Source organism: Drosophila obscura, unplaced genomic scaffold (genome assembly GCF_018151105.1).
Source record: "Drosophila obscura isolate BZ-5 IFL unplaced genomic scaffold, ASM1815110v1 contig_1, whole genome shotgun sequence".
NCBI classification, from domain to species: domain Eukaryota; kingdom Metazoa; phylum Arthropoda; class Insecta; order Diptera; family Drosophilidae; genus Drosophila; species Drosophila obscura.
Genome location: NW_024542679.1, coordinates 5,429,360 through 5,444,891, shown reverse-complemented (window position 1 = coordinate 5,444,891; position 15,532 = coordinate 5,429,360). Strand labels below are relative to the sequence as shown.

The 15,532-nt window shown below is 44.9% G+C and overlaps 1 protein-coding gene across 1 annotated transcript; it reads left to right on the top strand.

Moving 5' to 3' along the window:
- The first annotated feature begins 5,211 nt into the window (after positions 1-5,211).
- On the top strand, positions 5,212-9,816 carry LOC111068540 (protein glass). The gene is made up of 3 exons (XM_041593458.1): positions 5,212-6,841; positions 6,890-7,012; positions 7,637-9,816. The coding sequence occupies exons 1-3, from the start codon at positions 6,496-6,498 to the stop codon at positions 9,217-9,219; spliced, it is 2,052 nt and encodes a 683-aa protein (XP_041449392.1). The 5' UTR covers positions 5,212-6,495; the 3' UTR covers positions 9,220-9,816.
- The last annotated feature ends 5,716 nt before the right edge of the window (positions 9,817-15,532 follow it).

The window sequence follows — 15,532 nt, the reverse complement described above, 5'->3', positions numbered from 1 at the left end:
ACGGACCGGGGTTCGTGCTCTTTTTGGTGCCTGCTGCCCCCTACTCCTGCTGTTGCTGCTCCTTCAACACATACTCTGGCTGCTCGGCTCGCATGAGGTGAGGAGAGTAGAGGAGAGGTCTTTGAACCCAGAGTCTCGTTCGCGTCTCGTCTAACGATTTGTGGGTTTCCCACTCGCTTTTGTTGTCCCGTCCTGTCCTTTCGGACTGCAACAGCTGCCTGCTGCAGGAGGAAGGAGTCGCTGTCGATTGTGGCATGGAGGGAGGCAGCCAGCCAGCGCAGAGGATCCCCGAGCAGAGAATCCCTATCCGGGCAGTGAGATTTCCCCGACTCAACACCCGATTCAGCCGAAAGCCCGAAACAAATGTAATTAAAAATACAAAGTTTCGAATTACCGGAATGGTAACTGAACTCAAAACTCAACTCAACACACAACTCGAACGCGTGTGTCCAGTTTTTGGGCTGTGGAAGCCGCACAAGTGGTGGCAGGAGCAGCAAGAGTGAGTGGCAGCACTCAGCAGTCAGGAGGCAGTCAGGAGGCAGTCAGGAGGCAGTCAGGAGGAGGCAGGAGCTTCTATATCCTGTTGCAGGATATATATGCTAATAAGTTTGCCCATCAAAACTGGGCAAAGTGCAATTTCGGGCGATGACGTAAACCCACCTTTATTTGGCCCGTTGTTCTTTTTATTCCCAATTGCTTTGCCCTACCTGTTTGCTGCTGTTTCTATGCAGACGCCAAAAAATGCCAAAAACGGGGTGGTTGGGTGGTGCCTGTGAGAGGTGGTGGTGGTGTTGCTGTTGCTGTTGCTGCCGCTGTTGCTGCTGCTGCTGCCGTGCCGCTGTTGCTCTGCTGATGATGATGATGATGACGACGACGACTACTACCAGGATGGGGTGGTTGCAAAGCCATTCAAAAAGGAGTAACAATGAAATTACAGCAGAAACAGGAATAAATAGCATTTGGGAAAATGCTCGACAGCGTCCGGGAGGAGAGACCGAGACCACGGCGGCTCAGAGGTACGAGTTGGTTGTACAGGGACCAAAAACCGACCCACCGACAGACAGAGAGACAGACTGACAGACAGACAACGCGAATACAATAAAGATGAAAGCGAAGTCAATTGGCGAGCCAACGAAGCGTGAATACTCTCCTTTGTAGGGCAAAAGCTGATGGGTTTATGTTGCCATAAACTACAGCAGAATATACACGTACAAGGGGCAGCAGCAGATCCAGCGATTGCTTTAATTCAATTAAAGTGTTTCAGTATTTCATGCTCTATCTCTCATAGGTAGATCCTTAGGGACTATATAACTATATAAAATATATTTCATATATCTGCAGCTTGATATTTATTCCAAAATGTAACCCTTAATCTCCTGCAGACGCCACAGGATGTGCCGTACGCTCTCTGGCTGGCTGAGAGAGTGTAGCTACAATTCAGAATCAGACTCGGACCCGGACCTAGACCCAGACTCTGTCTGGTACTCGTACACCCGTGCTGTTTCCACTTTAATACATCATTGAATGAATGGAAAACGGAATGAGCATGCCAGACACCTGGCTCGCTTGGGCTCTGCCTCATGCCACAGTCTTTGCCTTTGAGTTCTGTTCTGTTCGTTCTGCTCTGCTCTGTTCTGTTGGGTGCGCTGGTGGCTGTTGGCTGTTGGCTGGTGGCAGGCGGCAGGGCGAGGCAGAGGAAAGGATCAACAGTTTCTGGTTATAGTTCTGGCTACAGCTGCCGCCGTCACTTCCGTGCCACGCGAGCGTCACACTTCATGTGAGAGCGAGATGGAGTGAGTTATGTAGAAAGAGACGGATATGGAGCCAAAGAGGAGAGGAGAGGAGAGTGGGTTGGGAGCCCGTAATAGTCGTAGTTTGAGCCAGCGCTAGGCAACGCCAAATAGCCTTTGGCAAGCTGACAAGCCAAATAGGAACTGCATGTACATATGTACATACGTGTGTGAGGGGGGGGTGTAGTGGGAGTGGGTCTGGAGTGGTGCACCCAAAATCACCAAGGAAAAGCCATAACAGCCAACAGCTGGGCCAGCTGCAGCACAGCACTTGTAGAGCATTTCCTGCTCCTGCTCCTGCCCCTGCCCCTTCTCCTGTTCCTGCTCCTGCTGCTGGTCTTGGTCCTGCATGCGGCTGCTGCTTTTTGCACGCTCGCAAACGCGCTCAACTGCATCCCCGCAACGGGGCTGCGGTGCACCTTTGCTTAGCCTCTTAGTGCTCTCCACCCCCACCCCCACACCCACCTCCCCTTGAAAACTAAATAAACTAAAAAAGTATTACCCCCTGAGGGAAGGAGACAAGCTTTAACACACCGAAATCCCAAATGCCCTTGCAGCAGTTTTAAGCCGCATGGAAAGTTATTTTTAAAGCAAAAAATATTTCTATATATTTATCAGATATTAATCGAATATTGGATATATAATGAATATGGAGCCATGAAATTCTTCTGGATATCTATACCCATATATAGCAGGCAATACTTGCCCCTTTAAAGTCGTTTAACTCTGGGCAAAGCCATGGCTGCGGCACCCCCCACCGGGCAGGGTATAAAAGAGGTATAAAAACAAAGACTAATAGCACCCAAGGCAGTACAGAACACACCACAGACTATACATGGTATGCAGAACTACTCGTAAAACATGAAACAGGAAAGGCGCTGTCGCTGCATTAACCATATTGTCCTTGTTCCAGGTGAGCGCCTCCCTCTGTCCGCCCATGCGGCCCGGCCCGGCCCGGCCAGCCCTGCTGCTGCTGCATAATTTGGTCGTTGCTTTCCTTTCCTGTCGGTGACGCGTGTCTACGAGTAAGTTCCAATTCGGCAGCCAAAGCCATATGCTATATGCCGTATATGGAATGCTCTATGGGCCAGAGCTTGAATCGCCTCACTGCCTCCACATCTGCAACGCTGGCAGCGGGTGCGCGTGGCCAGCGGTGATCTAAGGATCGAGGCAAGGCGAGGCCAGGCCCAGGTCTTGGTCTTGGTCTTAGTCCTGGGTGGAGGAGTGCGGCTAACGAAGCGCAACAATTTCGTTGTCGGGTTGTCTAAAGCGCATCTTGTGCCACATTCGCCTTCAAGTCTGTTGGCCGTTGGCTGGAAAAGCAGATTACCATTTAGAAGGAGGCCGTGTGCCATGCGAGTGGTTTTTTCTTAGCTAAAAGTGACAAGGACCTACCTACCCATCGCGCAGGGCGCATACCTAGGGCTTCCATATACAGGCAGGAGCTGCCCAAGCCCAACCCCAAACCCCATTTATTCTTTCTTGTAATTAGTGCAGTCGAATTCCACAGATGGCCTATACGTTACATTAGCATTCATATTTACATAGACATTCATTTTCAAGGAATTCACGAAGAGGTCCTTATGGCCCTGACCCTACTATGTACTACCAGTCGACTGTCATGTCCGCGAGATGGATGGATAGATATGTACGAGCAGATTGGTTGCGGGGCACTTCTTGGCTTTCCTCCAAATTCCAATCCAAATTCGAATTTGTTTAAGCAGGGAAACCGTATAAAAGAGGTTGCATCTGTCACAATGCCCGGCAGGAGGGGCAGCAGTAGGACGCATCGGCATGGGGATACCATAGAAAAACCAGAAACGAAATTCCCATAACAAAAAAAAAAATATATGAAATTTAAAGTGCTGCCACCGCATCATCGTGTTGCAGCCTCTGTTGGGTGTTTCTGTGACGCTGCGAAAGTTAGTCGGTTGGCAGACAAATTGTCTGTTGTCTCTCTGGCTAATTAAAAGGTTAAGAACTTTGTAATTTAAGTGTCTAATTATGCAGACCCGCTTGTGCGCTCTGCTCTGCCTTCTGCCTTCTGCCAATCCAAGACTCTACTTTAATTAAATAGTTTGTTGTGTGTGTGTGCAGTCCCAGTCTCTCAACGAAGTTGAAGAGATTATGCACCCAATATGTATGTAGATGGGAGATCGGATATATGGATATAAGTTATATGCAAAAGAGGAAAAACCCCAAAGGGCAGAACTCTTTAAAAACTTGTAGTGTAAATATTTGGACAGGAATCCTTGCTCAAAATTGGAAGACATTCATTTTTGTCGGTGTGTGACATATGACACATCCAGCTGTCAATCAAAACGGACTCTGTCCAACCAGTCTGCAATTAATCATAGACCGATTTGAGTCCACATTCCGACCTTTGATCCAGAAACTAAACCACTTATTCATGCCCAGTGGAGAGCCAAAAGGAACATAGAGGCAATGGTGGGCAGCAGGGGCAGCGGGGGCAATGTAGTGACATGGAGCGACAGGAGTTAGTTTGCTGTTTATCTTGTACTAACTGAGTTAGAAGCAAGGACCAGCCAGGCAAGGACCCAGCATTGTTGCTTCCCCCTCCACAGGCGTTGCCGTCCCCGTCGCTGGCAATTTGTTGAAAATCAGAACGGAGCAACAAATGCAATGCAACAGCAATTAACTCGGCACAACTGCCACATTCTGTGAGCGACGGCGGGGCAGGCAGGCAGGCAGGCTGTTGCGAAAATCCACCCTGTGTAATGCTTAATAACAAAAGGGAGCAGGCAGCAGGCAGCAGCAGGGCAGGAGGAGGAGCAGGAGTACCAAGCCCCGAGCCAAAAGAGCGCCATGAGCCAATTCAGGTACGAGTATGGTATGTCCTGAGACAACGAGAGAGAGAGAGAGGCGCAACAATTTTTGGCCAGAGTGAAACACTTCCTGATTGTTGCCTTGTCGCCTCCCGGGGCGGCTCTGCACTGTCAAACATGTTCTAAAAAAAGCTAAACAATTCTGTAATGCCATAAAAATGAAACAAAATAAACTAAACAGAATAAAAGTTTGCTTTATTTCAGGTATTTCAATAAAATTTCATTAGATTTGATCAACATTTTGTGGAAGTTTAAACATTTGCAACGTGTGCCAGTGGCTTGAGGACAAGCAACAGCAATAGCAACAGCTACGGTTCCATTTGTTGGGGGTTGCTGTTTTAGGGGCTGAATGGTTGGTTCCGCTCTCTTATGCTCTCTCGCTCTCGCTCTGCTCTTCGTTCAGTGTGTCGGCTGGCAACATTAAGTCAGCAACACTGGCCGTGTTGCTTTGCTGTCAACGGCCAGCAACATTTGAGGCCGGGCGTTGCTGGAAATGCACGGCCTTGCCGCCCCATTTGAACAACCCTTATAAGCGGGGTTTCGTTCAGTTGGCCTCTCATAAGCATTCAAGCATTCGGTTCGTTCGCATTTCTTCTCTATCTTATATAATATTATATTTTCCTCCTAAATCAATTTTTTCACTACCAACAACAACAACAATAATAACAACAAAAACAACAACTCAAACTATTCTCAACTCGCGTCAACCTCACTTAACCTTTACCACTAAACCTAAACCTAAAACTAAACCTTAAACTACAACAACTACAACTGCAACTAAAACTAAAACTAAAACTACAACTAAAGCTATACTTTCCGTATAAACATTTATTTTTGACTCGACAAAGTTTTTGGTTTCAAATTGTTTCCCAACAACAACAACAACAAAAGCCAAACCAACAAACGAGCCACAAAACGAGGCAATAAGAGCCACAGCCGAAGGATATATATATATATATGTATATACGCTCGTAAATCGAACCCAAATCGGAGAGGAGACCACCCCCCGCAGCAAGCCGAACCGAAAGCGTTATGTTTTGAGTCCATTTCGTGTAAAAACAAACGTAAACGTAAACGCAAATGTAAAAATCGATAAGCCACACGCAGCCAACGCGAGCAACGTGTCCGTGTCCCGTGTCCGTGTCCGTGTCCCGTGTACGTGAAAGTGTCTGTGTCCGGGTACGGGTCCGTGTATGGGAGAGCAGCAGCAGCAACAGCAGCACCAGCAGCAGCAGCAGCAGCGCCGAGGACTGACCCAAAACGTGGCTCCCAACTCCCAGCCAAACTCAATGACGGATACGGGTCTGGGTGCCAGGTGGTCTGACAACGAATCAAGCGCAGAAATGTGTAAAGTGGCTGTGAAATCCGAGGAATCCTAACCAACAAAAACCAAACCAAATCTAAAGTAACAACAAACAACCAAAAAACACAAAACAACAAAACCCAATCCAATCCAAAAAATGCGAACCTAAACTTAAAGGAGGCAACAAACGGGAGAAGAGACAGCAGACGGCAGTCAGCAGTATGCCCAGTCCCGACAACCTGTACAAGTAAATCTCTAAGATACTTTCGGCGAGCCAAATCTATTTTCACATGCGTCATCAGTTCTTGCGAAATAAAATCAGCAACGTTTCCTTTCCGCTTTGCCACCCCCAACAACGAATATCCCTCAGACGGTCTTTGCTCGTTCGAAAATCGAAACTCGCTTCAGCACTTTACTACCGCTCCTCCCTTGGATCGACCTGGATCCAACGCTCCTCCAGCTACAGCTACAGCAACAGCAACAGCACTAAACCTCAGCCTCACAGCTGCCTTTGACTTTGCCTTAGCCTTTACCTTTGCCGCTTCCGTTAGCCAAGATGCCACGCTGCCTGATAGCCAAGAAATGGAAGGCCTATCCCTGGCTGGATCGGTCCGAGGACAACACACAACAGCCGCAGCAACAGCCGCAGCAACAGCAGCAACATGCCACAAACACATCGACTACTTCCAGAGATGAAGATCTGTCGCATCTCAAATCGCGTCGCTCCACCCTCGACGATGACGAGGAGATCGATGTTGTGGGCGATAAATTCCTGACCAAGTTGGAAAAGCAACGCACAACCATTGCCTCAGTAGCAGCAACAGCAGCAGCAGCAGCAGCAGCAGCCACCGCCGCAGAAGCCACAAATAACAGCAGCAGCAACAGCAGCAGCAACAGCAGCAGCAACAACAACAACAGCGAGAGCACAACAGCAACAGCAACAGTGACAGCAACAACCACGACATCGGCCAAGTGCTGGGGTCCAAGCTCCCCCACGGCGGGCACCACGGCGCCCAGTCCGCCGCCCCACTCCCCGGAGGCGGCGACGCGAGTGGCCAGCAATGTTTACAACGGTAAGTTTGCCGCAGGAAACTTTCTCCCAGTGAAAGAGAGTGCGGGAATGAGTGGGGGGTACGGGGCGTAACTTGCCACGGGGCAGGCACGTAATCGCTGTCATTGATGCGACCATTGTTCGATTGCGAAACAATTCCGAATTCATTTAATTGCCTTTGTTGTCACTCAATGCTGTTTGGGTGTCCTGTCCTGTCCAGTCCGTGGGTGGAGCAGGGGGCACACTTCAAGGGGAACCCAAGGTAATTCTGGCTCTTCTTCGGGCTTAACTTTCGCCACTCAACTCACCCATAGAAATAGAAATTAGGTAGCTTGGAACCCTTCAAAGGTGGCTTCAAAAGTCAAAGAAAATCCACAAATTAGCAGCAAATTATTTGAATTCTTTGAAGGGTTCGCAGTGCTCCCTCCCAACAGGATATCCCAGAAAGATTTTGTATAGAAATAAGCTGTGAAAAAAATCCAACAAACATCCTTTAAAGTAGAATCTATAAATTATAGCATACCTTTGGGGTTTGTATTTATTAAAGCACTCTTTTGTGCGCTGCTCTGCGTGTTTAACTGTTGCACACATCCCAGAGAAAATTAACGCACATCCATTTCTGTCTGCTCCATGTCGCATTTTGCAGGCTACACCCGCGAACTGTCCCCGCTGCACTACACCGCGTACCTGCCCCGCATGGAGAGCGAGATCACCGTCATCCGTGCCGCGGCCACAGCCCTGGTGGCATCCGCCACCAACGGCAACGGCAGCAGCACGGCCGGAGATCAGCACCTGGCCTCGTACCAGACACCGCCATCATCCACCACATCGTCGCCCTCGTGCTCGCCCAGCGGCGCCGGCGATCGGATGGTGGATCGCTACAGTCCGCACATCAAGATGGAAACGGGCCAGACGTCGAGTGAGCGCAAGTGCTTCAGCAGCACGGGAGCCACGCTGTCGCTGCCGCCAAAGAAGAAGGACATCTATCGGCCGTACTCGCTGGACGACAAGCCGACGCAGGGGTACCGCAAGCGGATACCGGCCGAGGAGGACCTGCACGCCGCCCACGCCATACTGGACCTGAGCGCCTCGACCGCCTTCCACCCGCCCACGCAGCCACACCAGCTGCAGCAGCAGCAACAGCAGCAACAGCATCATCAACAGCATTCCCATCACCTGCCCCTGCAGCAGCAGCATCAGCATCAGCAGCAGCACGCGCTGGTCCACTCCCACTCCGCATCGTTCGAGGCGCATGCGCATCTACGGAGCACGTCATCGATTGCCGAATTGGCTGCTGCAGCCAGCGCGGTGAACGAACAACGCCCCTCGAGCAACGCCTCGAGTGCCAGCTCCCAGCACGCGATGCCCAGCAGCCCGGCCAGCAGCAGCCACGGCAGCATCCTCAGCTGCAGCGGCAGCGGCAGTGGCAGCAGCGTGCAGAATGAGAACAGCAACACGACCAACACGAATCAGGAGTGCGACGGCGGGTCGCTCGATGACGAGGCGGGCGGCACGCAGGCGGCCAAGACGGTGGCTTATACCTACGAGGCCTTCTTCGTGAGCGATGGACGCTCCAAGCGGAAGCATGTGGCCGATCCGGCCGCCGTGGTGGTGCAGGACCAGCAGAAGACCAAGTACACCTGCTCCGAGTGCGGCAAGCAGTATGCCACATCCAGCAACCTGTCGCGCCACAAGCAGACGCACCGCTCCCTGGACTCGCAGTCGGCCAAGAAGTGCCACACATGCGGCAAGGCGTACGTGTCCATGCCGGCCCTGGCCATGCACGTGCTGACGCACAAACTCTCGCACAGCTGCGGCGTCTGCGGCAAGCTCTTCTCGCGCCCCTGGCTGCTCCAGGGCCATCTGCGCTCCCACACGGGCGAGAAGCCGTACGGCTGTGCGCACTGCGGCAAGGCCTTCGCGGATCGCTCCAACCTCCGCGCCCACATGCAGACGCACTCCGTCGACAAGAACTTCGAGTGCAAGCGCTGCCACAAGACATTCGCGCTCAAGTCGTACCTCAACAAGCACCTGGAGTCGGCCTGCCTCAAGGACGAGGAGGAGCTGATGATGGCCATGTCGCTGCACGGCCACGGCGGCGACAGTAACAGCGAGAGCGGCGCCAGCATGGCATCCTCGCCCCCGCACGAGTTCATCGAACGCGTCAAGGTGGAGTGCCCCAATGGTGTGGCAGGATCGGGACTGGGTGGCAACACCTATGCCATGTAATGCAATGCGGCAATGTAATGTTTGAGTAAGTGGAAGTGGCTGCAGGGCTGCACGGCTGCAGAGCTGCTGGTTAGTTAATTTACCGTTAATGTTAAAGTTACCGTTACCATTTACCATTTACAACTAGGTTAACCGATAGCAGTTTTTATATAGAATACGAATACGATGCATACATCACAATACGTCCAAAAGCAAAGTGTAGTAGAGTAACACAGAGACTGTAGAAAATCGCATTAGACACGTTAGGCAGCAAAACAAACAAACAAACAAAAAACAAAACAGAAAAGAAGAAACAGAAACAAAACGAAAAACAAGCAAAAACACCTAACCAATCCAATCTGGTTCTTCTTATAAAGTTAAGCATTGAAGAGTTGAACATTCCTAAACATTCCCCACATTCCCTATACATATACACATATATAACATATATATACACGACACACACGACACACAAACACAGAGAGCCTTGTGTATGAGGTGCTATATACCGAATGCATTCCGTAAACCTGAACAAAACTAAGCAACAATTCTATGCCAGAGCGCAGCTATATCTAATCTATCCAAAACTACTTAACGAAGCAAACAAACAAACAAACATATATACTGATATATATATATATATCTAGCTATATACTATATAGAGTGTACTATATATAATCTGTAGCTGATGCAAAAAGCAAGTTTTTAATCTCCAAAACTCTCTCTCTCTCTCTCTAACTCTAACTCTATAACTCTCCAAGAACACTCTCCCCTAACCCTAACCCCTAACCACAAACCTTAACTGTAGCTCGATGAAAATATCTCTCTATCTCTCTAACTCTAAATCTAACTCTAAATCTAATACTAAACACTAACTCCTTAATCGACAACGTAACGATGACGAAGTGATTAAAATTAATGCAACGAATTACAAAAGCAAATGCAATGTTTCTCAAACAACGAATTAGGTCTTAAGGGCAGCCTATCTATAAGCAGATATTACGAGTGGTGGCCCCACTCGGTGGTGCTGGTGATGATGGTGTGCGGGAGGGGGGGTGGGGCCTACCTACCAAACAAACAATTTTAAACTAAGTCACCAAAAAAAAAAACTAAAAGAGCAACTGAAAGGGCAGTAGCCGGACATTTAAGCACTCAAAGATTTTTAGATTCGATATTAACAACGACACAAAAAACTTACAAAACAAATTAATCAAAAAAAAATTGAATACAAAAAAAACTAACGAAACGCAAAGCAATATTAGCCAGGTATTGGAAACGGTTCGACAGGAGGGTTTTCCCGAATGCGAACCGCTTCCGTCACCCTCATTAATAACCCTTGTAGAAAGCATCATCACGTTAATACATACATACATATACATAGGTAACGTCCACGTCCATGTCCCCGCCATTAGTTCATTCCGATCTCATTTAAGGCTAGAAGAGCAGATGCAGAGCAGGGAATTTCTGAATATTGGGCTGACTTTTCATTTACACAATTTTCCCCCGGAAAGGCTCCGCATTCATATCCAACGAGCATACGTTTTAGTCAATTAGCATTCCAAGACCCAGACCCAGACCGCAGACCGCAGAAGGAGAAACATGGGAGAATACTCTACTCGTACAATTATTTATTATAGAGAATACTCACGATAGAAGTGAACATCTAGTCGCTGTCCAACAGCAAAAAAACACCAAAAATCTATCATTTATATTAAACCAAAGCCCAGTCCCAGTTACCAGTTTTTGAAGCCCAAGTTATGCAAATAACATTTAGCATTGAATTCCGTTAGAGGCCCAATTGGGAGTACATACAGCCAGCGAGCAAGACCAAAGAATCGTATCGTGTTCGAGATCGCATTTTCGAGCGCCCCTCTGAATAACAGATACGAATACACCAATACGAGTATATCGAGTGTGATCTAGTCTCAAGCATTTAACAGTACACTTCGTCCATGCGTGAACTATAATACTTTGCACTTTTCAACACACTTAACCGATCTAGTACGATGATATTACTTAACCCTACATTACTTAACTGTAACTCAATATACGTTTCATTCCATTCCAATCCATTCCATTCCATAATTTATTCATTCATTCATTCATACACTCATACCCACACAAGCTCACCCACAACCACATTACACACACACACACATAACAAAATATAACAAATCGCTGCACAAATTCTGTAAATATTAGAACATACTTCATCATATACATTATACATAAACATAAATAGTACATTATATACTCAACTGAAATCAGCTTCAGCAACCGATCTCAATGATGACGATGAAGTGGCGGGTGGAGAAGGGGGGTTAAGAACGAAGTGCAACGAACATTTTGTAGCCATAGTTGTAGCCAAGTTTAGAGCGACCCAAAACCAAAAGCAAAACCAAAGTTGTTGGTATTATGTCTAAGTGGGGACAGACAGATGATAGAAATCTATATACATACATCTAGAATACGTATGTAGTTGCGTAATATTTACAAAGCATATACATACATATACATATACATATATATACACTTATAGGGTATAGTATTCAGATATGTACGCGTAAGTTAAACTAGTATATAATCACGAAATTATTTTTATACTGTTGATTGGAAGAGGAATAAGGAGGAAGAGGAGCAGGAGTAGGAGCAGGAGGAGGGAGATGCGAGAGGCGGCAACAAACCCTCTTTAAGCAATAATATTAATCGAATCGAAAACGAAAACGAAATCGAAATCGGCTAAAGTACCAAAGCAATACTCAAAAAAACAACAAACCCCATGCAAAACGCAAAACAAACTACAATTATTTCAATTAAAATTACAATTAACTATATTTAATATATACCTAGTTATATAGGAATAGTCACCTATTATTTATGATCTATTATTTCTCGTAATCGATGAAAATTTAAACGAAAAAAAAAATGGAAATGGAAACAATATAATGAATATTTATGAAATTTGCATTATGAGAATGTTGAATTAAAATTGAAATTGAAGTCCGGCAATAATATTAAATTTTAAAAATTTTGTATAACAATTGTATAGAGCGCGAGTCGACGAAAAGAAAGCAAAGGAAAGGAAAGCAATAACTTAACTTAACAAACGAGTTAATCGATTATTAGTCTTAGTACATATACTGTAAGGTTAAAACTACTTACAATTAGCAATCGCAGCACACACACACACACACACACACACACATGTACTATAAACGAAAGGTAAACCCAAAAACAAAAACCACAAATACAAAATGGGAAACAAAAAACAAAAATATATAAAGTTTAAAAATATATACAATACATATTAAATGCTTACACTTTACATGCAAAACAATGTTTTTTATTTACTTACTCATTTACTCATTCTCAATATGCTTTGAATATAGTTTCTCTGATTTTTACTGGACTCTGTGTGTATTTGTTTCTTGTGCATTTTGATTATTTCTTCAAACAATTATTGTGCTGAGTGATTTTAGATGGAAACACAGCCGTAAGAAGATGAATTATGAACCCAAAGCAATTCGAATATTGTGATAGCCCACACACACACACACACTCACACAACGAAACACACACACACACGCAAACACACACGAGATTCATTAATTTTGCTCAAAGGATATTGGAAAATAAACGAGAAATCAAATTCATATTGAGATCCAGAAACTATACATAGCATAACGTGTATCGAAAAGCAATAAAACGTAGTGGTAAAAGATATACATAGAGTATAACAATTAGGGGAGTGCATAGTGCAGTGGGAGTAGAAGAGGAATATTTTGAGATTTTTAACTAAAACTAAATAACATTACCCTCAGCCCTCAGGCCAGGCATATACATACATAAATGCATACATAATACGAAAATATATTTACGAATGCACATACGAAACATACATTCATTTGGAAAAGCTTTAATCCAAAATTTGGTTATCGAAGGGGGGAAGGAGAACATGTTTCAGTTTGTCCAATCACGCGCGCACACGCACACACACACACATGTTATGGATTCTCTGCAGGATCATGATGTACTGTTATACAAAAGGAAATTGTTAAAGTTGATACATTTGTAGCATAGTATTTAGCACAGACACCACACCACAGAACAGAACAGAACCCCACACCCACTGGGACTGGGAGTGGGACAACAGGCACAACTGTACATACTCGTACGTAATCGTAATCGTAATCGGAACCAGAGCGCAACCTGGAAATGCAATTGTTAAAATTGTTCAGAATTTGTGGCATTAGGTTCATGATCCATTGTTTCCATTATCTGTTGCTGTTGCTGACAACCCTTCGGCCCTGTCCCACTCCCACTCTCACACCCCATTCCGCCTCTGCCTCTGCCACTGCCAGGCAGGGCGGCACCGACACAGCAACACAATGTTGTGCTGTCCTTTTTTGTGTCAATGCAGTTTAACGAGCGCTCGTTAGGCGTACTCGAACAAAGGGGAAATGTAATAAAAAGAGGAACAGCACCATGAATGAGAGAGCACGAGAGAATGGCAATGGCAATGGGATGGGGATGGGGAAGGGGAATGCGAGAGGAGCGGTGCCATGCCAACACTGGCTGGTCCACTGCGTCAGTCAGCACGTGGCCCACCAACTGTGTCCACAACTCATTCCACAATGATGGGAAGAGGGCGGCCGGTGGGAGCAGGAAACACTAACGTTAGGGTGATGCAGGGCGCATTTGATTCGAAAATTTAATTTGCATTCCGCGTGATTTATTTTTGTATCCAATACACGTACACACACACACACACACAAAAGCAATGTATAAATAATTGGGCAACCAAAAAAACAATGATTAACTATTAGCAAAAACAAAAGCAAAAAAGCAAAAAAATTAAAAAGACTTGGCACGTTAACACTAATAATTCAAGAATTGAACATAAACTAATAAAAAATAATTCGTAAATTCGAAAAGTTTAAAAATCAAACAACCAAAAGCAGAAACAACGAATAAACAGCAAGAACAAAGATGAAAGACTTAACACTTTGAAAATATATATATATATATATGTAGTATATTATGATGAATCGAAAATGGAGAGCAATATGAGGAAGCAAAACTTATTTACAGCTATTGTATATGGTATATAATCATAGAGAAGATGAATAAAAAACAAAACGAGAAGAATTAACGATAAAAGCAATACAACAGAAACAGCAACAAAAGCAAAAGCAAAAGCAAAAGCAATAGAGCATTAAGGTAACTCAAAAGTATTAAATCGCATGTATCTATGAGTAAATATTTGGAATTCGTTATATTATTGCGATAAGTAAGCGAAACCAACCCCAAACATTTATGGCACTATACACTATAGCATAATAAAGAATCGATATATATATATATATATATACGAGTATATACCTAGTTTACAGAAAAAAGCTAATGAAAAATGCTAGAAAGCAAACCAAAAAAAGAAACGAAGAAAAGAGAAGAGAAGAGAAAAATAAAACAAGTAATAAGAATTAATTAAAAGCCGTAGGGATTTTGGATTTAGCTGGCATACGATGAATTGACCGATTTAACGATTATTAGTTATCGATATACAGATACATATATTAACGGTAGAGTTGTTTTTTGCATATATTGTTATCGCAACTTTTGTGCTGCTTGACGAGACCAATTGATGTACTTTATACAACGAAAACGAAAATGAAAATGAAATCGAAACCCAAAAAACCGAAAAACCAAAAAACTGAAAAACCGAATGAATAGAAACTCATCTTATGTTTTTGCATAGGTGCATTGTTGCGATAGATATGTACGTACGTATATATATACAAACCTATTTTGATCGACTATACTACAGAAATACACACCACACAGACACACCAGATGATACGAGATACGAGATAGTTGAAAGATACATACATAGTTACTGCGTAGAAAATAAATCATTTTATCCTGTATTTAGAGCACTCAAACACAACACAACACACACACACACAGACAGACAGACAACTGTAGCATTGTAGAAAAGTAGAGTTGCAAATTATTATTAAAACGAGACGAAAGCGAGACATAAATTTAAGCTTACGATTAGACTATGACTAAAACAAGAACACAGCACATTAGAGAAGCCAGCAAAAGAATACTGTACCTAGAACAACAACAGCAGACACACACAAACACACACACACACAAATTTAAGTATTTTATTGCATTGTATCGATTAATAATCGAAGAATATATACATTGACATATATATACATATATAAAGCTATGAATACGAGTATATACAATATGTACATCATACACACACACACACAGAAAAGAGCAAAAATGCGTTTATTATGCGATATACATACATTTATAC